This window comes from Rhinopithecus roxellana, chromosome 15 (genome assembly GCF_007565055.1).
Source record: "Rhinopithecus roxellana isolate Shanxi Qingling chromosome 15, ASM756505v1, whole genome shotgun sequence".
NCBI lineage: Eukaryota > Metazoa > Chordata > Mammalia > Primates > Cercopithecidae > Rhinopithecus > Rhinopithecus roxellana.
Genome location: NC_044563.1, coordinates 7,913,935 through 7,941,777, shown reverse-complemented (window position 1 = coordinate 7,941,777; position 27,843 = coordinate 7,913,935). Strand labels below are relative to the sequence as shown.

The window sequence follows — 27,843 nt, the reverse complement described above, 5'->3', positions numbered from 1 at the left end:
AGAATGTGCTGGAAACCTTGCACGGAGCCTGGCACATCAGTGTCTTTGCTAATGAATTGTCATGCTATGGGAGAATCCTTTCTCCTAAAATGTAGAAGAAGAGTTGGGAAATGGCGTGGTGAATGTGGTTCTCATAGGCCTGATCCACCTGTAGGTAGGTATTCCAACCTCTCCAGTTTGCTTCTGTCTTTTCTCTAAAGCTGCTCATTTAAGTAAGAAGATATAAATTGGGTTTCTAGGGAGGGACCAAAGGTCATATTCTAGATGCACTTAGGGCAATATAATAATTCTAAAGTTGTTGAGGAAGCCAGGGGGATGTTGGCAGTGGCATGAGTGGTATTGTCTTTGAGTTTGGTGCGGCAATCAGTGCTGACATTGCAGACATCCCCCTTACCTCTACTCCATCACCCTCATTTTCTCCCACCTTACTTTAAACTGATTTTTTTTCTCAAACATCCAATTATCAAGAATGGGTCTTTGGATGGAAATAGTCTCCTCCAGCCTCGAAAAAGATGGCAACACCCTCTTCTGACAGAAGAATGAATGCCTCCCCACCTGTTATTTGACTGAATGAGGTTTATTTCGGTTGCCTAAAAAGTAGAAATTTGAGAATATATCATGGACTTCTTTCAAGTTGTTACCATGGCCACTGAGTAGGGTAAACCAGTTATCCTGGTTTGCCTGGGGAGTAAAGGGTTTCCCAGGATATAGGCTTTCTGGGCTAAAACTGAGACAGTCCTGGGAAAACCAAGACAATTGGTCACCCTGACACTGAAGGGTTAGAATTTGTGTGAAGTCCCAACTCTATGAATGGGGACATTTGGCATCAAAAAGAACCCCAGGAGGCAGGTTTTATAGAAAAGGATCTGTAGGCTCTCTCTGGGATGGTTGGCTACTTTATTCAAGGTCAAGGTAACAAGCTGTAAAGAGTCCATGGTACATTTAAAAATTTACACTTTTTAAATAACTGAGGTAAACCTCCTCCAAGCTTGGAATATAATCCAGGAGCACCATTTTGTAGAAGAAAGAGCACTGGTCTAGAAGGCAAGAAATTTGGGTTCTACTCTTGGTTCTACCAATGGGACAGCCAGGAAAACCTGGGATTCCTAGCCTGTTCTAAGCTTTATCTCTCTAAACTGTAAAATAGGGATTTTCAACTAGAAGACTTAACTCTGACGTTTCTTCAATTCCAACCAGCTGAGATTTAATGGTCCTTATACTTACAAAGGGCTTAGCTGATTGTTTTCCAGAGATAATTGAGAGGGATCCAGTAATACCAAACTGCTCAGAAAAGAGAGAAATAATCAGTTCAGTTGTCTTGTGGAAATGTGCCCACCATGTCACTGTCAATCACTCAATCAAAAAGTGATGTTGGAAAACTTTTAGGGAGAGAACACTGCAGAAATCGGGTGAATCCATATTGCTAGAAAGGCCTAATTCCCACCTGACATAAGAATGTCTATATTGACTTTAAATGACATGCAGATGTACAGAGGGGTTTTGTTTTAGTGGAAATCACTAGGAACTGAGGAGGCCTGGAGAAAAGGTGTTCATGGGAAGGAGAAGAGTGTTACTCAATTACAAGGTTGAAAGAGAGGAGGTTGAGATGGACCAAGGACTTGAATGGATCTAGAGATTGGAACAGCCAACAGAAGCACTCAGGAAAGAGGCTCTGATGGGACAAGGTGCAGAAACACATGAACTGGAAGTTATTGGTGTATGTTGCTTGAGTCAGAATGGGAGTTGAGGAAAGTGGGAAGAGCAGGCTCAGACATGAAGTCTTTATCATAAAGCCCCAGAAATCAGTATTTAATCCCAGTGGTATTAAAGATCCAGCTGGCAGAGGAAGGGTATTCTGAGAAGCTGAAAAGTTGCTTAAGTGTGTGGCTTGGATATTGAATAGTCACAGGCAAAAAGGGTCCAGTATAAGCTAATGCTAGCTTCTCTAAGGAGATGTGGGGCCCACAACCACTGGTTATAGGAGAAGTCAAGGACAAATTGTGCTCTGGGGCAGGAGCAGGGCCTCCTTACATGACTGCCCAGTTTGTGTTCACACAGGGACTGTATCCACACAGAAGTAGTACCTTAGTATAGTTCATCTGCCCAGAATGTTTGCTTTTTATCCTTTGTACAAAATACTACGTGGAGAAGAAATAACCCTTTGTGGGACGTGCGAGTGTGCCCTGGCCACTCTCTGAAAAACAGATCTACTAGACCCCTTTTCATGAGCCATTAGGTGGAAGGCAGCAAAGAGAGTTTCTCAAGTGCTTAGGGTTACCTCTGGACACACAGCAAGCATGTCCCTGCCTCCCATGAATCTTACCATGCAAACCCAAATCTCTGCAAACCTGTGGCACCTCCCAGTGGTGATCGTTTTATTGTTTGAAAATGGCCTTCTCACTCTCTACCTCAAAAGTTAATTATTCTTACAATGGAGATAATCCAATGACCTCATCAAAGCCCCGAAGAGGGATATGGAAAAACATCCACTTTTCTAGAGGTATGCTGTAATGCCAGGTAACAAATGCTGTGCTGGTATACCCATTGTATTACCACCATTCCCGCTTGCCCCCTGCTTTGCAGGAAGACAGATTAAGTCTCTCTGCTGCTCTTCTTGAATAGGGGAAATGTGATGTGGGGCAATGATAGAAGGAAAGTTGAGGCCTTGCCTTCTTTTGCCTCCTGGCCTCTTGGAGTCTGAGTCACTCCACGACTATGCACCCGGTTAGCGTTTATAAAGCATGTCCCCTCTTACAGTCCCCATTCTACTCACACACAGAGCTCCTAAAAATGGGTACCCAGACATCAGAGTGGTGGAAATTGCTGGACTGAAGTGGGAGGGGTAGGGAGCAAAAACCAAGATGGCCCCCAAACTTGAAATCATCAGGCAACACAGGATCTGGACAGTCTGCAAGAGAGAAGACAGGAAATCTAGACTGCACTTCAAACGGATGAAAGTGATTATTTGAATGCACATTGTAAAGCATAAAGAGTATAAAATACATTATAATTTGTTGTATTAAAGAGGAACAAATGTTACAAGGAGCCGATCGATATGCTGCTAGAGGAAGTCATGTATAGCTAACCTCTTCTTTTCTGATAGGATTACTAAACTAGCAGATAGGGAAGTGATCATATGCACATTTTAACTATTTTTGAAAAAGATACTTGACAGTTTTTAAATTTATTTCCTTGAAAAGTAGATAAAAAAGTTGTTCAGTGAGGTGAAAACTTTTCACAGGAGTGTTAATGAAGAGTTTTTTCAGTTGAAATTAGATAGAGCAGGTCATCTCTTCTGCTGTAATTCATCTTATTTTGTTCATCATTGAATTTTCATAATAATTATTTCACAAGTGGAAGAACTGAAGTTTTGCCATTAGCTTGCTCTAAAGCCCATGCTTTTGCTCAAATGCACGTGCAATTGAAAGATGATGCAAACATAGGAGAAATAAAAAAAAGAAGTCAACCGTTCATATCATTAATAGTTATTGAATACCTGTTGTGTGCCAGGCACCAGGGAATGAAGCAAATGAAAATCACTACCATTGGAGAGCTTATATGTATACTGTGTGTCTTGTCTGTAAGGATACAGACAAGTTCCATGGAAGGCAGAATAGAGTTAAGAGCAAAGTAGTAGAACACGAGACCTGTGGAGGACTGGAGGCATGGTGCAAACTATGTAGGGATTTTTAGGCTATGTTTTACCAACTTTGCTTTTCATTTTGAGCAAAAAAGGAATCCCGTTGGATAATTTTGAACCAGCAGGATACATGACCTAACTTTCATTTTTAAAAGATCACCCTACCTGCTGTACTAAGAATAGATTGTGAAGAAACAGGGCAGGGAGATCCATCTAAAACTGGGAGTGAATAGGAGCTGGGTATTACAAGACGGTATTCAAAACCATATGGAGATTAAAGTTCTGTGAGGGATGATCATCTGGGACACTTAGATGTCTTATAGTTACTCATATGAATGGGGAAAAATGGATCATGAGATTAGTCTTGATTGTCTTATCTCAAAATATTTGAAAAATGAGCTCAAAGTTAAGAATATCTAATTTAATCATACTGAGTAAAATCCATATGGTTAAATGGAAAATTTTTACTGTACTAAAGACAAAATAAGAAAGACGAATTTGTGGCCAGGCGCAGTGGCTCATGCCTGTAATCCCAGCACTTTGGGAGACCAAGGCGGGTGGATCACGAGGTCAGAAGTTAGAGACAAGCCTGGCCAATATGGTGAAACCCCATCTCTACTAAGAATACAAAAATTAGCCGGGTGTGGTGGTGTGCACCTATAGTCCCAGCTCCTCAGGAGGCTGAGGCAGAAGGATCACTTGAACCCGGGAGGCGGAGGTTGCAGTGAACCAAGATCATGCCACTGCACTCCAGTCTGGGCGACAGAAGGAGATTCCATCTCAAAATAAATAAATATATAAATAAATAAATAAAATAAGAAAGACTAACTTGTTAATTGTGAAGCATGCTAGTGAAAAAGATCTAGTGGTTTTAGTTTCTAGAAACTGCTGCAGAGGATATAGTCTTCCCCTAAAGCTCCATTTCATGTCCTCATTAGCCTGGAGTCAGCCAGAAAAGAGTGAAAGAGTTTCCCAGACTCACTGTAGATCTGTAGTCCAGATACATTTACAAAGTATTTTCTCAATATTTCCCTTATGACGAGGTGGACTTACCCCAAGAACGGTGGCTTCTGTTGGCAGCCCGCTCTGAAGGTAATCTTCTTTTTGGTACTCGTGTCCAGGTTTCTCTCTTTGAGGGATAGTGATGCCCTTTGGTGTAAAGCTGTCAAAAATCCCCACGGTTTGGGATTGTAATAGCATGATGCTGATGATGCTGGAAGAGGCATCAAACTCAGTTACTTCCTAAGGTTTGACTTACAGACATAAGCTTCCAGGGACCATACCTTGTAGGAACGTAAAGTATTTGCCATTATTCCAAGGCTGGTTGTCCTTCAGAAACAAAACACGGGGATCAGTGGAGCACTGGAAAGCGGGCATGCTGGACACAGTTCATCCATTGTGGTCAAGAAGCATGTCACTGCGAGAGAACTGTACACATTTTGAGGGGTCCTACAATTGAGAGGTGAGCAAATCACATAGAATTTGCTTTGTAGCCCTAAATGTGTCCATCTCACTCTCCCTCCAATGACCTCTGCTTCCAGCTTCCCTTCCTTATCTCCTGTGTCTCTGCTTCACCTGTGCTACCTTCCCACACCACATCTTCCAGGATTATACTTTTGTGCTACACCTGCACTGATCAGTCTTCTACTCTAGTCTTCATTTTATCTTCCTAAAAATGTTGGGGATGAATGCCGTTCCACTTTCCTTTCCTATAGCGAGATGGCATGTCCCATCCAGAATCTTCCTCCTTGCTTATATTGGCTTAGTAATTAGTAATGTAAACGTTTACTTAACTCCTGCCGAATTCCTAGCATTAGACCATTGCAACTCTAATCCTGATAACAACCCTGTCACTTACATGTTATTAAATCAGTTTTATACATTAGAAACCTGGGGCTAATAAGCTCAAGTGACTTTCATTGAATGAAATAGTCACATAAAGCACTTATCTCGGTACATAGAACGTGTTCAATATATGGTAGCTAATATTAACAGCCTGCATTTACATGACTGGATTGAGGCTTATCTGGCTCAGAGGCGTGTGGTATTTTTTTTCTCTATGCTATGTTAATTCTCCTCTTTCTCTTCCTTCCTAACGTTTCCAGTTCCCTTGTAGGTTCCAGGAGCAAGTTGTCTGCCACCACCAACTCAGCAGCATTGCTGGGCCTCTGTGGTGTCAGTAACAAGGCTCAGCTCCTGAAATGTTGCCCAGATTTGTTGTCAGCTCAGCATTCTCCCTACTGAAGTCCAGAGTTTAGTTAAAGGCTTGTGATCCTTGAAAGGTGCTACAGCTCTGCTGCCTGCCATTTTGCCTCAACGTGTTGGTGCTTTAGGAATGGTTCTGGGCTCTCTTGGGTGGAGCGAGTAACAGATAAAGATTGGAAATGACACCTAGAATCTCTTCCTAGTGAGGGAGATGGAAGAGTGCACTGGGATGGGAGTCCAGTGCCTAGGCATCTAGTTGCACATCAGAGCCTATGTCTTGAAGTCCAGTCCTATGTTCAGATCCTACATCCACCAATTACTGCTAAACTCACCCTGGGCAAGGTATTTTCACCACTTCATAGGTTTGTGATACAGATTAGATAAGATGACACATATAATGGACTCAACATAGAGTGAGGCTGTGATAAACTCGCAAAACGTATCAGTTTTATCTAATACTCATTGGAAGCTCAGTTCTGCTATTGATGAGCTGGCCATCATAGACAGGATACTTCCCCTCATTCATCCCCAGTTTCCTTATCTGTAAAATAGGGATAATGACACCATCCTGAAGGACTCTTCTGAGGATGTGAATGACATACATGAGTGCCTTTTGTTGTAACTCTCTGAGTTTTATTAGGTGTTCCATAATAGTCAATCCATGTTTGGACCTCCGTTTTATTTCTACTCCTAGATCTGTGCCTTAGTCTAGTTTCTCATGCTCTCCGGGAATCAAGTACTTTATCTGAAGAAATATTAAACCTAAAGTTCTGTTTGTTTAAGGAGATAGTTTTCATTTCTTGGAATATTGAAATCGGGGTAGAAGTATGGGTAAGGTTACATGTCCTATGAGGGGAATAATGTTGAAGCTGAATCCCTGCAGTGGAGCCAGGGTGAGCCTTCCAGCACATCTTTAAAACCAGAGAAGGAGAAAAAGTCTCAGGCTTAGAGAAATTCTAGGTTTCAGAATCAAACAGTAGTTCACGATAAAATGATAATCATTGCTAACATTGATTGGGCACGTACTATGAATGTAGCATTCTATTAAGAGCTTTGTGACACTCTCTTTTAATCTGCACTCTCAGAGATGGGTGCTAAACTCTGAAGATAAGAAAAATGAGGCTTGGAGAGGCGAAGTAGCTTGCACAAGATTGCTTATCTAGCAGGTCGTCGAGGCAAGATTTGGGCACAGGCCGTCTAACACCAGAGCTCTTCTGTATCCCTGTAGGTTTGTGTTTGCCTGGTGAGCTACACCTGATTCTCATCCTCTTTATTCTTCCTCCCCTATTGTTGAAGCATTGGCTGCCACTCATCAGTTCCATACCCTCCCCCAGGGACATTGCTAATCTTAGGGAATATAGGTTGAAGATTTCTATTTCCCAAATTGTTTTCATGTTGTAGAAACTTGGCTTTTACCTTGCTCCGTGTGGCTCAATAGCCGAAATATACCAACTAGACTCCTTCCTACTAGTCTTCGTAACCAGCCTCCTGAGTTCTGGATTCCTTTCTTTATTTTTTGAATCTTATACCCAAGGACCGCAGAAAATGCTTGATTCTCAGCCTGAAGCTAGGACTCGAAAGTTTAATTGATACTTTCAGGCTATAGCCTGAAACCATGATACCATGAACATTTATTTTCCTTTGTTATTTCTTAACTGTTTGTTCTGTTTGAACGAATGCGTAAAGTACCACCATTACAAGGGAATACAGTTTGAAGAAGAAAACAGATTAGCTCCTTAACTTTCAACTGTCACCCGGTCACTCTTGTTTCCTACGCACATATTTTTTACATTCTCTCTTCCCCTCTGCCACTTTGTCTCTCTCCTCTTTATATATGTTCACAGACGTTCACAACTCTACAGAAATAATCATTCTATCTGTGCCATTTTATAACTGTTCTTTTGGCACTTACCATTATTCTGTAGACATCTTTGACCAATGAATAGAAATAATAAAAATCCTAAATTTAAAAGCAAATGATAGATTCTGATACATGCCACAACATGGATGAACCTTAAAGACAATATGGCAAGTAAAATAATCCAGTCACAAAAGGACAAATATTGTATGATTCTACTTACGGGAGGTCCCTAGAAGAGTCAAATTCACAGAAAGTAGAATGGTGGTTGCCGGGGGCTGGGGGGAGAGGGGAATGGAAAGCTATTGTTTACTGGGCATGTAGTTCCAGTTTGGGAAGACAAGGAAGTTCTGGAGTTGGGTGGTGGTGATGGTTGCACAACGGTGTGAATGTACCTAATGCCACTGAACTGTAAACCTAAAAATGGTTGAGGCTGGGTGCAGTGACTCATGCCTGTAATGAGCACTTTGGGAGGCCGAGGTGGGCAGATCCACCTGAGGTCAGGAGTTCAAGACCAACGTGGCCAACATGGTGAGACCCCGTCTCTACTAAAAAAATACAAAAATTAGCTGGGCATGATGGTGAGTGCCTGTAATCCCAGCTACTCAGGAGGCTAAGATGGGGGAATCGCTTGAACCCAGGAGACGGTGGTTGCAGTGAGCCAAGATCATGCCACTGCACTCTAGCCTGGGTGTCTGAGCGAGACTGTGTCTCAAAAAAAAAAAAAAAAAAAAAAGAAAAAGAAAAAGAAAAAAATGGTTAAAAGGCTACAATTATGTCAAGTATATTTTACTACAACAAAAAAGTCAAATGGTATATTTAAATAAATGGAGGTCTTCAGATTCATTTAATCAGTCGCATGTTCATGATCATTTAGGTGGTTTCTATTTTTTCTTTTTGCCACTATGAACAAGGCAATAATGAGCATCTTTGCACTTTTGTGATGCCTCCTGCATTTAATTATCTCAGAGTGATGTATGGAAGTGAATTTATTACATTTAAAGCTATGATACTTAAATTTTGATGCACGTTGCTACTTTTAGGAGGAATTCTATATAACCAAGATTCTTTATGTTTCACAAAAGTCTGCAGACTGATGCTATCATCTCCAAACACCACAGTCTGACAGGATGCTTTGTCCTTCCACATTCGCCTTGTGGAGATAGACTAGAAGGACCCACACCTTTCAAGATGGCTCTAAAATCCTTGCTTTGAAGATAAATCATGACATGGAAGTCAACAACTGTGCCCAGCAATTTTCTGTATTACAGAATTAAAGTAGGACGATGGGCTTCTAATGCAAGATTCAGTCTAAGTGCACAGTATTTGTTGAGAGTAGATTCTGTGTAAGACTGAGTGACACCAGGAGAATTCAGAGCATTGCGGAAAATCACCTCAAATCTTGAGGGAAACTTAAGAATGGTTTTACCCAATTTTCGGCCGGGCGCGGTGGCTCAAGCCTGTAATCCCAGCACTTTGGGAGGCTGAGGCGGGCGGATCACAAGGTCAGGAGATCGAGACCATCCTGGCTAACACGGTGAAACCCCGTCTCTACTAAAAAATACAAAAAACTAGCTGGGCGAGGTGGCGGGCGCCTGTAGTCCCAGCTACTCCGGAGGCTGAGGCAGGAGAATGGCGTGAACCCAGGAGGTGGAGCTTGCAGTGAGCTGAGATCTGGCCAGTGCACTCCAGCTTGGGTGACAGAGCGAGACTCCGTCTCAAAAAAAAAAAAAAAAAAAAAAAAAGAATGGTTTTGCCCAATTTTCTTATTTGGCAAGTGAGTAAACTGAGACCCAAAAAGGGGACCGAGCTGACGTTCCATCTCACACAGGTGGTCAGAATCAGAGACAGAATGATAATCCAATTCCCTGGCTGTCTTTCCAAAAGCACACAATCTTCCCCAAAAGTCATGATCTAAACCAAGGTGCCTACCTATTCTCGCAGCCTGGTCCTGTGTGCTGTGGCTGGTGCGTCAGCTCCCCTCTGGGGAGCGCTCAGCTGGAACCTCCCACTGGCTGTTCCTGCCAGAACGATCTTGGTGGTCTGCTCTCCAGCCTCTGAGACTTCCTGTCCCTTTCTCAGAGCAGTATTTATGATTACACAGGATGTGAATTTTGCTGTAGTTACAGACAGTTGATACATAAAAAGTGCCTCTGCTTCCTCTTTCTAAATTCTGAGGTCTGGAAAAATGACCCAAGATAGAAGTGACACATGAGTAAAAGACCTTTGTGAAGACTAGTGATTTGTACGGTCCCAGTTAAAATTCATTTTCCCTACTCCTACATAAAGTTATGTAAGTCATGTAGTTTCGCTTAGCCTGAGTTTTCTTGTCTATTAAATGGTGGATGGATAATAATAATTCCAATCTGTGGCTGTTGGAAGAATTCAAGAAAAAAGATGCCAAGAGTTTACAAAAAGTAGACACTCAATAAATATTGATAATAGTAATGTTAATTTTGAATTTTGGAGAATCTATTTTCTCACTTTCCAGGCTCTTGGTAAGCTGAAAGCAACCTGTGGAAAATTCCGTGTCTCCTCATTACTTCTTTTGGGTGTCTCCATTCTCCATCTTTGGCCTCATGCTCAGGGAAGTCCAGGCATATCTTGGGAAAGATGCCAGTGGATTGGAGTCAGAGGCAGAGCCATCAAGCTCCACACAAGCTCATATTTGGGGAAGTATTTGTTGTTGAGGGGACATTGTTGCCACTTTCACATCCCTTTTAAGGCTTCTTGTAGACTAGCCATTGTTCAGAAGGAGAGGGTTTAAGATGGCTCTGGGATGTGCAGCAGCTGGTGGCACAACATGCTCCATATACAATCTCCATTTCCTAAAGGGTGGCAAGGCTGTGTCCTAAGAGAGAAGCAAACCTAAGCCTGGGAGGTTTAAATAACTCATAAAGTACTTGGAGGGTATTTTAGTCCAGTTCTTCTCTTCCCCAAATGAGGTGATATTGCTGAAGGAATCTGCCCCCAGTCACATGTCTAGTCTGTGGAAGAGGCAGGAATCTAATTCACATCTCTTGGTACTGAGGTCTGGGCTTACTTCATGGCAAGAGTCTGCCATTTGGTCAACAACTTTTTATTTTTATTTATTTATTTATTTTGAGATGGAGTTTTGTTCTTGTTGCTCAGGCTAGAGTGCAATGGTACAATCTCAGCTCATTGTAACCTCCAACTCCCAGGTTCAAGCAGTTCTCCTGCCTCAACCTCCCCAGTAGCTGGGACTACAGGTGCCCACCACCACACCCAGCTAATTTTTGTATTTTTACTAGAGACAGGATTTTGTCATGTTTGTCAGGTTGGTCTCAAACTCCTGACCTCAGGTGATCCACCCACCTCAGCCTCCCAAAGTGCTGGGATTACAGGCATGAGCCACTGTGCCCAGCTTAGTCAACATCTTAATACCCACAACCAGCATTGTCTTTGCTTAAGAAAACTTCCATGATCCAGACCTTCCTCTGGGTCTATGACCTGCTTTGACCAAATTGTCAAAGAACCTTGGTCATTTGGGCTTCTCTCACACTTCTTCTGAGACCCTGAGAAGGAATTCGTGAGAAAATCAGTTAAATATCCAGTTTGTTTTTTCATAAATAAAATTTGAAAAAAGGTTTTTCAGAGTTGTTTTGTGGATTAAGTCAAATAACATAAAAGTCCCCACGATTGAGCCTGACATATATGAACCATTAAGAAAAATCTGGTATTTCAGCTGGGCACGGTGGCTCACGCCTGTAATCCCAGCACTTTGGGAGGCCGAGGCGGGCAGGTCACAAAGTCAGGAGATCGAGACCATCCTGGCTAACACGGTGAAACCCGGTCTCTACTAAAAATACAAAAAATCAGCTGGGTGTGGTGGTGGGTGCCTGTAATCCCAGCTACTTGGGAGGCTGAGGCAGGAGAATGGCGTGAACCTGGGAGGTGGAGCTTGCAGTGAGCTGAGATCGCACCACTGCACTCCAGCCTGGGCAACAGAGCGAGACTCCATCTCAAGAAAAAAAAAAAAAGAAAAGAAAAGAAAAATCTGGTATCTCTTGTCCAACACCTTCTCCCATCCCCTTTAGAGAAAAGTGTATTTTAACTCTAGATTGATCTCTGATCTCTAAGTATAATCTATGTTTACTCTAAATTCATGTTCCTGTCCATTGATAGGAATCTCCTCAGCCCTTTGCAAACAGTCCTGGTGCTCTAGACAGCCAAGTGACTCACAGTCCTAGTGGTTCCTTCAAGGATACGATCTCCCCGCCATCTCCACCCCAAGCAGACCATGAAGCTAGTAAAATGGAAATGCGTCTTATATGTCGGAAGACTCTGCCAGCCTTGGACAGACTAACTGTATTTTTTTCTCTCTCTCTCTAGTAATGGAGATGATGGGCTAGGACTAGGGTACAAAGTCTGGTTATCCAGAGAGAGATTCCTTGGAGAAGCATTCACAGACTCCCTTGATGTTTGACTTGGTTATTGGCTCCTCACGGAATATTCTCCCTGTTTCTTCGAATCTCATATCATGCCAGTGGAATGCAAGTGAAAGGATTTTCCCCCCAACTTCAGCATTTTACAGGTGGGGAAACTAAAGGCCATAGGTTTCTTAGGGAGTTAGTAGTGACTGGGCTGGTGGCCTGAAACCGTTCTGAATATCAATCTGAAGATACAAATGATAGACAGTTAATGCTTGTAAGGCCCATAGCTATGGAGGCATGGTTGACCCTAATCATGAATTTTGCACATTCATTCTCGAAAGCCCACCTGAAAATGGTGACAGTGGCACATGAGAGAAAACAGGAGGAAAAGAACATAAAAAGGGCAAAGACAAAGAACCTATTATGTATTTAGGGGTTCAGAAAACAATACCTCAGAAGCAAAAGTTTTTCTCTGACTTTCTTGGACCCTCCTGTCTCTCAGTCCTATCTTTCTTTGAGGCTAGCTGTAGAAACAAGAAGCTCTCCCCAACGTGGGTCATAGAAACCAGAAACCCCCCTTCCCAAAGTCAGCCATAAAACCTAAAAGTATTACTATAACTCTCCTTCCATTCTATCAGTGTAAAACTGGTCATAAAGAAATCATCTGAGCTACCTTGTTTGACTGTAGGCCATAAGATGCCCATTCCAGAGATGGTCCTACCCTACAACAAAAAAGGAAGGTATGCAGCACAGAGAGGCCAAGAAAAACCTAGACAGACAGGCCTTGCTGGGTTTCCCACTCAGTCTCTTAGCATTAGATTATATCCAGTCATATTTCTACAGGGCTGTTCTTCCTTTGTTGAACCTAAACATACAAATGGACAATTTCTGCTGTACTTTTTGTGTCTTCATTCTGAAGGCCCTTGTGTCTATGTGTTGAATAATTTGTAGCCTTTTCTCAAATTAATCCGCCTTTTGCAAGTTGACTTTTCAGGGAACCTTCAGAGGGCCAAGGGGAAGCTATCCCCTTGGCCCCCACAATATTCTTTTTATTTATTTATTATTTATTTTGAGACGGAATCTCACTCTGTTGCTAGGCTGGAGTGCAGTGGTACGATCTCGGCTCCTCGGCTCACTGCAACCTCTGCCTCTCAAGTTCAAGTGATTCTCCTGCTCCAGCCTCCTGAGTAGCTGGGAGTACACAGGTGCATGCCACCAGGCCCAGCTAATTTTTTTTTTTGTATTTTTAGTAGAGACGGGGTTTCACCATGTTGGCCAGGATGGTCTCGATCTCTTGACCTCATGATCCGCCTGCCTCAGCCTCCCACAGTGCTGGGATTACAGGCGTGAGCCACCATGCCCGGCCCTTGGCCCCTGCAATATCCTTGTCATTCTTGTAAAGACTCTTGGAAGCTCCAATAAATTCGAAACCCGTCTCTTAGCAATAGTCATTTAATTCCTCAAACATAGAAATATGTACAGGCAACTGTGATTCTTTAGTCTGTAATAAACTTGGAGAGAGGTCAGATAACTGTCTTTTAAACTGGGGTTTAAAAGACACTGGGGCTTTGTGTAACCACAACATATGCCTTGCTAATCCTCTCTAGTACAGTTTCCCAAAGCTGTCTTTATCTCCAATTTGACATCCTGGCTATTGTACAGGTTTGCATTTTATGTCTATAAAGTTTGCTTCATCCTATGCCCTCCTTTGCACTACCACTGATCTAAGCCTGTTAAAATTACAATTATTTCTGTCTCCCAACAGTAGCTGATCTGCACTACTGCCCAGTAATTTCTCGAAATCAGAAGGACTTAATTCCACTTTCCCGATCCTCAGAAATTGATTATATTCTTCAAGTTCCCATCCTATTTCTGTAACATTTGTCCATAAGATAATCCCATTTGTAACTTCTCTAAGACCTAGGACTGACTGAATTTAAGAAAACAATGTGTTCCCATAATTTGCCATAATTAGGAGAGCTAAGTGAATTTTATGCGTTCTCTTTCTTTCTTTTTTTTTTTAATTGAATACTATTAACACTTTCTGTTGAAAAGGGCTTAGTATAAAAGGGTTTCTTAAAACTGGCCTGGGACCAAGATGTGTTTGTCTCTTTTTTCTCCAGGTCACTCTTTATTTCCTTAGTGAAAATGCCATAGTTCCTTTTTTTTTGAGACGGAGTCTGGCTCTGTCGCCCAGGCTGGAGTGCGGTGGCCGGATCTCAGCTCACTGCAAGCTCCGCCTCCCAGGTTCACGCCATTCTCCTGCCTCCGCCTCCCAAGTAGCTGGGACTACAGGCGCCCGCCTCGTCGCCCGGCTAGTTTTTTGTATTCTTTAGTAGAGACGGCGTTTCACCGTATTAGCCAGGATGGTCTCGATCTCCTGACCTTGTGATCCACCCGTCTCGGCCTTCCAAAGTGCTGGGATTACAGGCTTGAGCCACCGCGCCCGGCCCATAGTTCCTTTTTTTGTTCACATTTTCCCCTAAAAGTTTCTGGGCCTGCTGTAATAAATGTTAACAAACTCTTAGAAATATCTAGAAATCAAAGAAAACTCCATTAAATCTAAGAGACTTCACAGTCATGTTATTTTCCCTCCCAAGGTAGACAAAAAATGCATTTTCCCTTTGTTTATTCCACCAGGGGTAACTCAGAAAAAAATACCTTATTAAATTATAGATTCTATATCCTTAATTCTTTGTAGCTCTGCTCACTATCCATAGCATAGGACAGCTTCTTTTACTCACATATCTTTCTGGAAGGTATGTGAGTCATTCCTGTGACATTATGTGGATTCTCCATGTCAAGCCAGGTCTGTTTATTTTGAACTGGCAGTTCTGGAAGTGTGTACACATGACAAAATCACACATCTGATTACCGTACATTATTGTATGTGCAGTGAAAAACTAGGAAGCCAATATTTAGTTAATGGCTAAAGCGTCTACCTGGGCTAATGTGACTACTAGAGACCCGGGTAGACACACAGAGATGAGCAGAACCCCCATGCTCCCCCAAACCACATAAAATGCACAAATATATATGCAAACAAAACAATCCCCACAAATGAAACCCAACACAAATAATACTCTGCGACAAAATTCTTGGGTGAGTCATTATTTACACAGCTGTTAATTGTACAAGCTAGAAACTGAATCCGGTTCTCCATACTTTAAACTCATACTGTGCCAATCACGAAGGCTTCACAAAAACAAACTGAGATGTTCCTAGTCCTAGCAAAGGTAATATTTCCTAGGTAAACCTTTGGCTTCCCCGATAATTGGGCTTGAAGATAACTGTCTACATCTGTGTTCCACTGATGTCCAGCATCACCATAAGACATATTGATACAGTTACAGATTCAAGCATTGATAAGACCTTGAGAATCCAAGCTGATGAAATGCTCTCACCCTGGCCTTCATGAAATAGCTCATGTTTGCAATGCTAATACACATTCCATTATTAACTAATCTTGCTTCCCTGAGGTATTAATAGTTCTACTGAGTATTGACAATAAATGTAGAGAACAGGTACTGTGGACCCCTGTAGGCAACGCAGCATGTAAGAAACAATGTTGGTCTTGGACTCATAAACTCAGAGTCTGAATCATAACTCTGAGTGAGTCACTGTGGCTTTCTGTAGATTAATTTCTTCACCCATTAAATACTAGAAATCAATAAAACCAGGAGATTTTTAAGGTAATCCCAGCTATAACATTAAACAATGGTCCATTCTAAATGGTGAGGAAAAGTGACTGAGGTAATTAAGAGTGAAAACAATTTTAACCTCACTTTTAATATTAGAATAACTTGAAGTTTATTTTCTCATTTGTACAAACTATATTCTTTCTAGAAATGCCTATATTAGTATATCAATTTGAGATTGTATTCCTTAATACCATTATTTCACCAGGTAGAAAAGCAGGCTTTTTCAAGAAGTCTAGGGAAACTGTCTAGAGCTAACTAACAAGACCTACAATATTGTAACCGCTCAGTGGGTTCTCTCTGCCTGCTTCCTAGACTGAGTCGATTTATCAAGACAGGGGAATTGCCATAAAGAGAGTTTAATTCATGCACAGCTGACTCTATGGGAGACCCTCTAGAGTTTAATTATTACTCAAATCAGTCTCCCCAAAGACTCAGGGATTGGGTTTTTTAAGGATAATTTGGTGGGTAAGGGGCCAGTGAATTGGGAGTGCTGATTGATCAGGTTTTTTCTTTAATTTTTGGTTAGCAACTAATTTTGAGTGTAAAAAGAAACTATGTTTAGGAAACAAATCAAAACTGAATGTTTTATCTCACTGCAGCTGATTCAATTGACTGAAACTGGTAAGTGATTATAAACAACAGGACTTGTTTGAAACAGCTCACTTTTCCCAGCCTAAAGACTGAAGACTGCTGATCCTCGGTCTTCAATTTGCATAACTATTATGAAACCTCTTTCTATTCAGTTTGAAAAAACCCCTGAATTTCCCCCACTTGGTGAATACTTAATGAATTTCCCCACAGGGCTCTTTCCTTACTGGGCACGTATACAAACGCATAAACTTGGCTTTTCATTTATATTTTATTTACAAGCTCTAGTGATCTTTAATTTGTTCTCTAACACAAGTGTAAGATCTTGTCAGAAAATGGGATTCAGATTTTGCCAACCTCTGACCCAATACACATGTGATTTGAGATTCTTTTTAATTGATACATGATATTCGTACATATTTATGGGGTATATATAATATTTTGTTACGTGCATAGAATGTGTAATGATCAAGTCAGAGTATTTAGATTATTAATGTTGGTTAAAATTTTTAAAATTATTTTATTGCTATAAAATACTTTCATCTTTAAGTGGTGTTCAAATAAAATCTTTTCATCACTGAACCCAGTACTAAACCGCCTTTGCAAAATTATGACTGAGACGGTGAAAGACATTTAACTTAACGGATTCCATTTTGCTTCTAACCTCCAAGCTGTCCTTATTCATTCCTGGGAGTAGGCTAAACTAACTTTGGGAGAAACTTAGTTTATAGTTTACAGTTTAAACAAAAACAGTAACAGCTTTTTCCCAAAGCAGAACTCTTTCTTGCCTGGGGACTAGATTGCCTTTGTAGGACTAACATTAGACACAAAATTAGAAATTATGGTTTAGGGGTCATGCAGCTGGAGGCTACAAAATTCTGACCCTCCCCAAACTGCTCCTAAGAGCAGTGCTTGAGATAGTTTGCAGACCCTGACGGATTAGCTGGTAGCACCTAGATCAATAAACTGGCTCATCTGATCTTGTGGCCCCCACCTAGGAACTGACTCAGCACAAAAAAAGCAGCTTCAGGTCGGGTGAGGTGGCTCACATTTATAATCCCAGCACTTTGGCAGGCTGAGGTGGTTAGATCACCTGAGGTCAGGAGTTCGAGAACCAGCCTGGTGATTGTGCCTCAGGCTTCTGAGTAGCTGGAAGTACAGGCACCACCATGTTCAGTAGAGACGGGGTTTCACCATGTTGGCTAGACTGGTCATGAACTCCTGACCTCAGGTGACCCGTCCGCTTCGGCCTCCCGAAGTGCTGGGATTACAGGCATGAGTCACCGTGCCCGGCCCCACAACAGTTCTTTGTAAGCATCCTCAGTAGGGCTAGCTCTCATCTGTTGCTTGTTTGAAATCTCAGGTGTTACTACTGTCAGCTAATGAAGAGGTCCTCGGTCACTTTAGTAATTAAAATACAGATTTATGCAAAAATCAAAATCCAACTGTCATTCATATTAAACTTTCTTCTTTCCCTCAGTTTGGCCTGCTTTAGACAGGGGATCTGACATGTAAAGTGGGGGCCAGTGCTATTTCTTCTCTAACTCCTCCCCCTAAGGATTGCTAAGAGGGATTCCTGATCCTCAGAGTCAGGGGCAGGAATGAGGAGACAGGAACAGAAAAAGTCTTTCTCGATTGGCTCTTTTTCCTAACTCCATGTCAGTGCTATGCAGAATGGTGGGTGTTGAATGCATCTGCGTTGCGATCACTGAGATTCCTTGGCTGGGCTTCCCCTCGAGGAAAGAAAAAGACCCTCTCACATTGTTTTATATTGTTTTATACTCAGCACCTGTTTTAAGAAAACAACAAGGCAGTAAAACCACAGACAGGCAGCCCGGCACCAGGCCCAAAACCTGGCCTGGGTCTGCCTGGCCTAAACCCAGTAGTTAAAAATCAACTCATAACTTAGAAACCGATGTTATTCATAGATTCCAGACATTGTATAGAAGAACACTGTGAAACTCCCTGCCCTGTTCTGTTTCTCTGTATCAGTGCATGAAACCCCTGTCACGTACCCCCTACATTGCCCAATCAGTCACGACCCTTTCATAGGAAATCTTTAGTGTTGGGAGCCCTTAAAAGGGACAGAAATTGTGTACTCGGGGAGCTCAGATTTTGAGACTGTAGCTTGCTGATGCTCCCAGCTGAATGAAATCCTTCCTTCTACAACTTGGTGTCTGAGAGGTTTTGTCTGCAGTCCGTCCTGCTACATTTATTGGTTCCCTGACCGGAAGCGAGGTAACTGACGGACGGCTGAGGCAGCCCCTTAGGCGGCTTAGGCCTGCCCTGTGGAACATCCCTTCCGGGGACTCCGGCCGGCCTGAGTGTCGGCAATCCAAAGAGCGCTGGGGTAGGCAATTGTCCCGGTGGAACGCCTCACCAGAGCAGCACGTAGCAGGCCCCGTGGAGGATTAACACAATGGCTGAACACCGGGAAGGAACTCGCACTTGGAGTCCGGACATCTGAAACTTGGTAAGACCAGTCTTTGGAACTTGTCCCACTCCATTTGAGTGGAAGCGTGGCCTGATCACCCACAGTGTGTCTGTATTGGCACTTTTGTTCTGGTTTTGACTTGACTTGACTTGGTAAGACTAGTCTTTGGAACTTTCTCCACTCCATTTGAGTGGAAGCGTGGCCTGATGACCCACGGTGTGCCTGTATCGGCGCTTTTGTTGTGGTTTTGACTTGACTTGAATTGCTAGATAGTTTGGTTTTGGTTTTGACTTGGCTTAAGTTTCTTGATACTCGGATTTTGAATTTCGTGGTATTCTGATTTTGGTTTGGTATAAACGATAAAACTGTGGGTGTGTGCCCTCTTTACCTTTTCTTTGTTTTGTGGTGAGTGTGGTATTTTGTCTGGAAAAAACATGGGTCAGGTGCAAAGTAAGCCCACCCCATTGGGAACTATGTTAAAGAATTTTAAGAAAGCATTCAATGGAGACTATGGAGTCACTAGGACTCCAGGAAAACTTAGAACTTTGCGTGAAATAGATGGGCCAGCATCAGATGTAGCTTGGCCATCAAAAGTAAGCTTAGACAGGTCTTTAGTTTCAAAGGTATGGCACAAAGTAACTCGCAAGCCAGGACACCCAGATCAATTTGCATATGTAGATTCCTGGTTACAGCTAGCTTTCGATCCCCCGTAGTGGTTAAGGGGACAGGAGCAGCAGTATTAATAGCAAAGGGACAGTTAGTTAAGGAAGGTTCTTGCTCCACCAAACAAGGGAAGCCAGCACCTAAAGTCCTGTCTGACCCAGAGCCCAAGGACTCATGGCAGGGGATGGCACCAACAGTGACCCCCCTTTATCAAGCGGGGAGGCCCTCTTCTCCTGAGCTCACAGCCCCTAGACCACCCAGAGTAGACAAGAAAGAGAAACTGCAAGAAAAACTCCTCCCTTGGTGGCCTGCTTACGGCCCAAGACTGGAATCCAAATGCCCCTGAGAGCAGCCATATACTGGGATAGATGAGGACGGACACATGGTGGAAAGGCGTGCCTTTGTGTATCACCCTTTCACCTCAGCTGACCTCCTCAATTGGAAAAATAACGCTCCATCTTACACTGAAAAGCCTCAAGCTCTAATAGACTTGCTCCAAACAATTATCCAGACTCATAATCCTACTTGGGCTGACTGCCACCTACTCATGTACCTCTTTAACACAGATGAAAGGCAAAGGGTGCTGCAGGTGGCAACTAAATGGCTAGAGGAGCACATCCCAGCCATTATCAAAATCTCCAGGAATACATAAGAATTCAGTTGCCAGGAGCAGACCCTCAATGGGACCCAAATGAGGGACCAGATATGGAAGGCTAAGAGGGTACCGAGATGCATTAATTGAAGGGTTAAAAAGGGGGTTCAAAAGGCCACCGATGTAAATAAAGTTTCTGAAGTCATCCAAGGAAAGGAGGAAAGCCCAGCCCAGTTCTATAAAAGATTGTGTGAGGCCTATCCTATGTATACTCCTTTTGATCTGGATAGACCTGAAAATCAGCATATGATTAATATGGCCTAGTTAGTCAGAGCTCAGAAGATACCCGGAGAAAATGCAAAAACAGACTGATTTGCAGGAATGAATACCTCGCAGTTGCTGGAGATAGCTAATCAAGTATTTGTAAATAGAGATGCAACAAGCCACGGAGAAAGCCGTAAGGAGGGCGAACGCCAGGCCAGGTGAAATGCTGATTTGCCGGCTGCGGCAATTAGAGCAATCCCCGTGAAAGGGCAGGGAAAGGGGGTTCCGGGAGGAATGCCTGGTCCAATCACTCACGTCTGCAGCGTAACCAATGTGCCTACTGTAAAGAAATAGGACATTGGAAAGATAAATGTCCCCAGCTAAAGGAGAAGCAGGGTGATGCAGAGCAAAAGACCTCAGACAAAGATGAAGGGACTTTGTTCAATCTAGCTGAAGGACTGCTAGACTGAAGGGGACCAGGCTCAAACGCCCCCAAGGAGCCCATGGTCAGGATGACAATAGGGGGTAAGGACATTAAGTTTTTGGTCGATAACAGAGCCGAACACTCAGTGGTAACCACCCTGGTGGCCCCCTTATCTAAAAAGGCCATTGATATAATTGGAGCAACAGGAGTCTCTGCCAAGCAGGCTTTCTGCCTACCGCGGACCTGCTCGGTGGGAGGACATAAAGTGACTCATCAATTTCTGTATATGCCTGACTGCACCTTGCCTTTGTTGGGAAAAGACTTGCTTAGCAAGCTGAGAGCCACCATTTCCTTTATAAAACAGGGCTCTTTACAGCTGAAGTTACCGGAAACAGGAGTCATCATGGCCCTTACAGTCCCCTGGGAAGAAAAATGGAGACTTTCTCTAACCAAGCCAGGTCAGGAAATAAAACCGGCTCTAGCTAAGCAATGGCCCTGAGTATGGGCGGAGGACAATCCTCCAGGGCTGGCAATCAATCAAGCCCCCATACTCATAGGAGTTAAGCCTGGGGCCCAGCCAATGAGACAAAAGCAGTATCCAGTTCCTAGGGAAGCCCTTAAAGGAATACAGACTCATCTTAAATGCTTAAAAGCCTTTGGAATTATAGTTCCTTGCCAGTCTCCATGGAACACCCCTTTCCTACCTGTCCCCAAACCAGGTACCAAAGACTATTGACCCGTACAGGACTTACACTTGGTAAACCAAGTTATAATGACTCTTGGTAAACCAAGTTACAGTGACTCTGCACCCAACAGTTCCTAACCCTTACACACTGCTAGGATTGCTGCCAGCTGAGGACGGCTGGTTTACTTGCCTGGACTTGAAAGATGCCTTCTTTAGCATCAGGCCAGCTCCTGAGAGCCAAAAGCTATTTGCCTTTCAGTGGGAAGATCCGGGGTCAGGTGTCACCACTCAGTACACTTGGACTCACTGGGCTTACCCAAGGGTTCAAAAATTCCCCCACCATCTTGGGGGAGGTGTTGGCTCGAGACCTCCAGAAGTTTTCTGCTAAAGACCTAGGCTGCATCCCGCTCCAGTACATGGACGACCTTCTGCGAGGACACTCCATGGCAGTTGCGAGTGCAGAAGGGATGGATGCCCTGCTTCGGCACCTGGAGGACTGTGGGTATAAGGTGTCCAAGAAGAAAGCTCAGATCTGCAGACAGCAGGTACGCTACCTGGGATTCACTATTCCAAAAGGGGAGTGCAGCCTAGGGTCAAAAAGAAAGCAGGTCATCTGGAGCCTACCAGAACCTAAAACCAGAAGGCAAGTAAGGGAATTTTTAGGAGCTGTGGGGTTTTGCAGATTATAGATTCCAAACTTTGCTATGCTAGCCAAACCACTGTATGGGGTTACAAAGAGGCGCAACAAAGAGCCATTTGAATGGGGGCCTCTACAACAGCAAGCCTTTTATAAGTTAAAAGAAAAACTTATGTCAGCCCCAGTTCTAGGACTACCAGATTTGACAAAGCCCTTCACGCTCTATGTGTCAGAAAGAGAAAAAATGGCAGTAGGAGTTTTAACTGAAACTGTGGGGCCCCGGCCAAGACCAGTGGCCTACCTCTCAGAACAACTAGATGGGGTTTCTAAAGGCTGGCCTCCGTGTCTACGAGCCTCGGCGGCAACGGTCCTGTTGGCACAAGAAGCAGATAAGCTAATCCTTGGACAAAACCTAAATATAAAAGCCCCCCATGCGGTGGTAACTCTGATAAACCAAAGGACACCATTGGCTAACAAATGCTAGATTAACTAAGTACCAAGGCTTGTTATGTGAAAACCCCCTCATAACCATTGAAGTCTGTAACACTTTAAATCCTGCCACCTTGCTCCCAGTATCTGACAGCCCTGTTGAACATAACTGTGTAGAGGTGTTGGATTCAGTCTATTCTAGCTGACACGATCTTCAAGACCAGCCATGGGCATCGACAGACTGGCAATTATACGTGGACGGGAGCAGCTTCATCAACTCGCGAGGAGAAAGGTGTGCAGGACATGCGGTAGTAACCTTGGATGATGTTGAAGCTGAGCCATTGCCTCAGGGCACTTCGGCCCCAAAAACAGAACTCATTGCTCTAACTCGGGCTCTGGAACTCCGTGAAGGTGACTGTGTGTGGATCAAGGACTGAAACATGGCTCCATTGCGGCCACGGTGGAGGGGGCCCCAGACCGTTATCCTGATCACTCCCACAGCTGTAAAGGTAGAAGGAATCCCAGCCTGGATTCACCACAGCCACATGAAGCCTGCGGCTGCTGAGACCTGGGAGGCCAAACCAATCCTGGACAATCCCTTCAAAGTGACCCTGAGGAAAACGACAAGCCCTGCTTCAGTCACACCCGGAAGCTGACTGGTCTTCGCACGGCTGAAGCATGAGGAAGATCATCGTGGGACTTGTTTTCCTTATAACATGGACCTGTGTGGTAAAAGCTTCCACTGCTTCTTCCCACACAGAGGACTATTTTCAGTGCACACCTCAGGTCACTGAGGTAGGACAAGTTAAGACAATCTTTTTATTTTATAGTTATTATGAATGCCTAGGAACTCCAAAGGGAACCTGCTTGTATAATAACACTCAGTACAAAGTATATGATCCAGGAAGCGACCAGCCCAATGTGTGCTGTGACCCCTCTGAACCTTCCATGATCAGTCTTTGAAATAAGACTAAGGACTGGTCCTTTCCTAAGGGACACAAGTAAAGTAATAGCTGGAACCGAAGAAAGGGGGGGGTCCCCCAAAATGTAACCTTAACATTTGATGCCTGTGCCACTATTAATAGTAAGCAGCATGGGATAGGATGCGGTTCTCTAGACTGAGAAAAAAGTTACACAGCCGAAAATAAGTATATCTATCACGAGTCATATGTATGTGAGATGTATCAATACTGGTCTTGTGTCATTTGGGCTACTTGGAAAGAAGATAAAAAAGATCCTGTTTGGCTCCAAAAAGGAAAATCCAGCCCCTCCTGCACGAGTGGGAACCCCAACCCTTTAGAATTGGTCATCACAAACCCCTCAGACCCAAAATGGAATAAAGGTAAATACGTAACATTAGGCATTGATAGAAAAGGACTAGATCCTAGCGTAAGCCTCCTAATAAAAGGAGAGGTTCAAAGACGCTCTCCAGAACCAGTATTTCAGACTTTCTATGATGAACTAAATGTGCCAGTACCTGAGATTCCAGGAAAAACTAAAAATTTGTTTTTACAACTAGCCGAACATGTAGCCCAGTCTCTAAAAGTCACTTCATGTTATGTTTGTGGAGGAACTGTAACAGGAGATCTCTGGCCATGGGAAGCCCGAGAGTTAGTTCCTATAGACCCAGTTCCTGATGAATTCCTGGCCCAAAAGAACCACCCTGACAATCTTTGGGTTCTAAAAGCCTCAATTATTGGACAGTATTGCATAGCTAGAGAAGGAAAGGGATCCACTCATCCTGTAGGGCGGCTTAGTTGTCTTGGGCAAAAGCTGTATAATGGTACCGCTAAAACAGTTACATGGTGGAGTTCCAATTACACAGAAAGAAATCCATTCAGTAAATTTCCAAAGTTGCAGACTGTTTGGGCCCACCCGGAATTCCACCGGCCCCCACCGGGTTATACTGGATATGTGGACATAGAGCCTACGCTAAGCTGCCTGATCAGTGGACAGGTAGCTGTGTAATTGGCACCATTAAGCCATCTTTCTTCTTACTGCCCATAAAAACAGGTGAATTTCTGGGCTTCCCTGACTATGCTTCCTGTGAAAAACGAAGCATAGCCATAGGTAGGTAATTGGAAAGATAATGAATGGCCCCCTGAAAAAATTATACAACACTATGGACCCGCCACTTGGGCAGAAGATGGCTCATGGGGATATCGGACCCCCATCTACATGCTCAACCGGATCATACGGTTACAAGCTGTTTTAGAAATTATTACTAATAAAACCGGTCAAGCCTTGACTGTTCTTGCCCAGCAAGAGACTCTGATGAGAAATGCTGTCTATCAAAATAGACTAGCTCTTGACTACTTGCTAGCGGCTGAAGGAGGAGTTTGTGGAAAATTCAACCTTACTAATTATTATCTACACATAGATGATCGGAACAAGTAGTTGAGGATATAAAGATATAACAAAACTGGCATATGTACCCGTGCAAGTGTGGCGCGGATTTAATCCAGGAGCCATGTTTGGAAATTGGTTCCCAGCAATAGGAGGATTTAAAACTTTTTTTTTTTTTTTTTTTGAGGCGGAGTCTCGCTCTGTCACCCGGACTGGAGTGCAGTGGCCGGATCTCAGCTCACTGCAAGCTCCGCCTCCCGGATTCACGCCATTCTCCTGCCTCAGCCTCCAGAGTAGCTGGGACTACAGGCACCCGCCACCTCGCCCGGCTAGTTTTTTGTATTTTTAGTAGAGACGGGGTTTCACCGTGTTAGCCAGGATGGTCTCGATCTCCTGACCTTGTGATCCGCCCGTCTCGGCCTCCCAAAGTGCTGGGATTACAGGCTTGAGCCACCGCGCCCGGCCTAAAACTCTTATAATAGGAGTAATAATAGTAATAGGAACCTACTTCCTGCTTCCTTGTCTGATACCTGTACTTCTCCAAATGATAAAAAGCTTTGTCGCTACCTTAGTTCCCCAAAATGCTTCAGCACAAGCACACTATATAAATCACTAACAATCTATTGCAGAGGAAAACATAAATAATGAAAATGAAAGTGAGAGCTCCCACTAACAAAATGAGTGAAAGTCTCAAAGGGGGGAAATGAGGATAGAAAAAGACCCTCTCACATTGTTTTATATTGTTTTATACTCAGTACCTGTTTTAAGAAAAAAGGAAGTAAAACCACAGACAGGCAGCCCAGCACCAGGCCCGACACCTGGTCTGGGTCTGCCTGGCCTAAACCCAGTAGTTAAAAATCAACTCATAACTTAGAAACCGATGTTATTCATAGATTCCAGACATTGTATAGAAGAACACTGTGAAACTCCCTGCCCTGTTCTGTTTCTGTCTGACTATCAGTACATGAAGCCCTTGTCACATACCCCCTAGATTGCTCAATCAGTCACGACCCTTTCATGTGAAATCTTTAGTGTTGTGAGCCCTTAAAAGGTACAGAAATTGTGCACTTGGGGAGCTCGGATTTTAAGATGGTAGCTTGCCGATGCTCCCAGGTGAATAAAGCCCTTCCTTCTACAACTTGGTGTCTGAGAGGTTTTGTCTGTGGCCCGTCCTGCTCCACCCTTAGTATCCTCATGGATTTAGCTGGCGGCTGACGATTCATCCTGTGTCCTGCCCCTGGATGTCCATCAGAAAATCTCCAGCCTCATTCTCTTCAAGATCTCCTTGCTCCCTCCTGGTTTCTTTTCAGAGCCAGCTCTAAGACCACCAGGTAGAATCTCTTTCACACGACCTACGGGTGGAAGTGCAGACCACCCCCAGGCAACATACTCCTCTTGCTTAATTGTGCAACCATGAGAGCTACTCTTGGGTGGCTAGATGATTCCTGCCTGCTGGTCTTCATGCCCTTTGTGGTTATTTCCCTGTAAATATAGGCAGGATCTGTGACTTGCTTTGAATAACCAGAATCCTGCAAAGGTGACAGGATGTGTGTGATTTTGGGTGTGTGATTACATGATCATGTAACAGAAGACCACAAACTCTGTCTTACTGGTGTCTCATTCTCACCATTGCTGTCCTTGAGAAACCAATCTGTCATGTTGCAGTCTTGATACTGTAAGAGAGTGTAGGCAGCCCTTAGGAATTGAGAGCGGTCTCTAGTCAATATCCTGCAAAGACCTCCAGCCAACACCTGGCAAGAAATGAGACCATTTATCCTGCAACTGCAAGGAACTGAATTCTGGCAACAACATTGTAAGCTTGGAAGTGGATCTTTCTCTAGTCAAACCTCAGTTGAGACCTCACCCCTGCCAATACCTTAATTGGAACCTGGTGAGATCCTGAAGCAAAGAACACAGTTAAGTCATGCCCAGAGTCCTGACCTGTGAGGTAACAGGTGTGCTGTATTAAATCTCTACGTTTGGGTGATTTGCTATTTAGCAATAGATAAAAACACTGGCCATGGAGTAGACAGGCCTAGTCTTAGCATTTTTTGGTTTCTCCTGGTGTGTTGGACTCAAGTTTCTCATTTTCCCTAAACTGCAGAGGATCTGCATCATGATCCCCATGTGGTCCCATTCCAGCCTCTCTCTCTGAGCTGGAGATGAGGGGGAGGTTCCTCCTTCCTTCTCCTATAGTGACAGGACGGAGGAAACCACACAAAACATCAACAATGTCCTTCTAATGAAAGTCTCCAGTATAGTTTCCAAATGACATTCTGTTTCTAATGAAATTCTCTTCCTTCAATCTTACTCAATTTCTTACTCTTTTACTCAATCTTTATAGTTTTATAATCTGGTTGAGAAAACCATGTTTGGCTCTTTTTTTAAAATTTCTACTCGGGTGAATGGGGTTATGTGTAAACTGGCAGCGATTGTCATCTCTCTGGCAAAACAAGAACGGGGTGGTGGGCGTGTTCTCTTCAGGTGCAGGCAATGAGAAGAAGCATGGTCCGTAGAAAATTTTACAACAATAACAAACTGCCATATGCTTTTTAGCATCCATTTGTAAACAATTCTAAACAGTATTGGTAACAGAATACTGCTCTCAGGAACAACAACAACAACAAAAGATCTAAATTCTGCCTGAATAATTACCTGCTCGAGGGGCAGACTCCTCCTTTTGCCCTGTCCTTGGCACAATTCTGTGTCATCTCTTGTCTTTGAGCCGCAGATGAAACTGAACAGAACGCCTGTCCTGCCTATGCCCTGTTATATATCTGGAGGGACAATTCAGCCTCTGACTTTACACTACCACATAGGGCTGAATTAGATAGAAAAAGTAGTTCCTCAGGACACTTTGCTGCCATCTGCTGGGCAATTGTGAAAAGTACACAAAAAGTAGTTGGAGCCTCAGATTTGCATAACTTTCCACCAGCACACTCTTGAGTGAGGGTGTTTTGTGTGTGGATGTGTTTGTGTAAAT

The 27,843-nt window shown here is 43.5% G+C and overlaps 1 protein-coding gene across 5 annotated transcripts in view; it reads right to left on the bottom strand.

The window, feature by feature from the left end:
* The window catches only part of MS4A7 (membrane spanning 4-domains A7), a 33,570-nt gene extending 5,985 nt beyond the window's left edge, over window positions 1-27,585 (bottom strand). For 2 of the 5 annotated variants that reach the window (XM_030918570.1, XM_030918569.1), the window contains exons 1-4: window positions 27,516-27,585; window positions 4,694-4,853; window positions 2,774-2,908; window positions 1,225-1,281 (exon numbers count right to left, since the gene is read on the bottom strand). In XM_030918570.1, the coding sequence (XP_030774430.1) occupies window positions 1,225-1,281; window positions 2,774-2,908; window positions 4,694-4,853; window positions 27,516-27,571 (408 nt within the window). In that variant the 5' untranslated portion in view covers window positions 27,572-27,585. Of the gene's footprint in view, window positions 1-1,224; window positions 1,282-2,773; window positions 2,909-4,693; window positions 4,854-9,635; window positions 9,820-27,515 lie in introns of those variants that run through there. The other 3 variants (XM_010384982.2, XM_030918572.1, XM_030918571.1) reach the window with 3 other exon arrangements.
* Window positions 27,586-27,843: the final 258 nt, after the last annotated feature.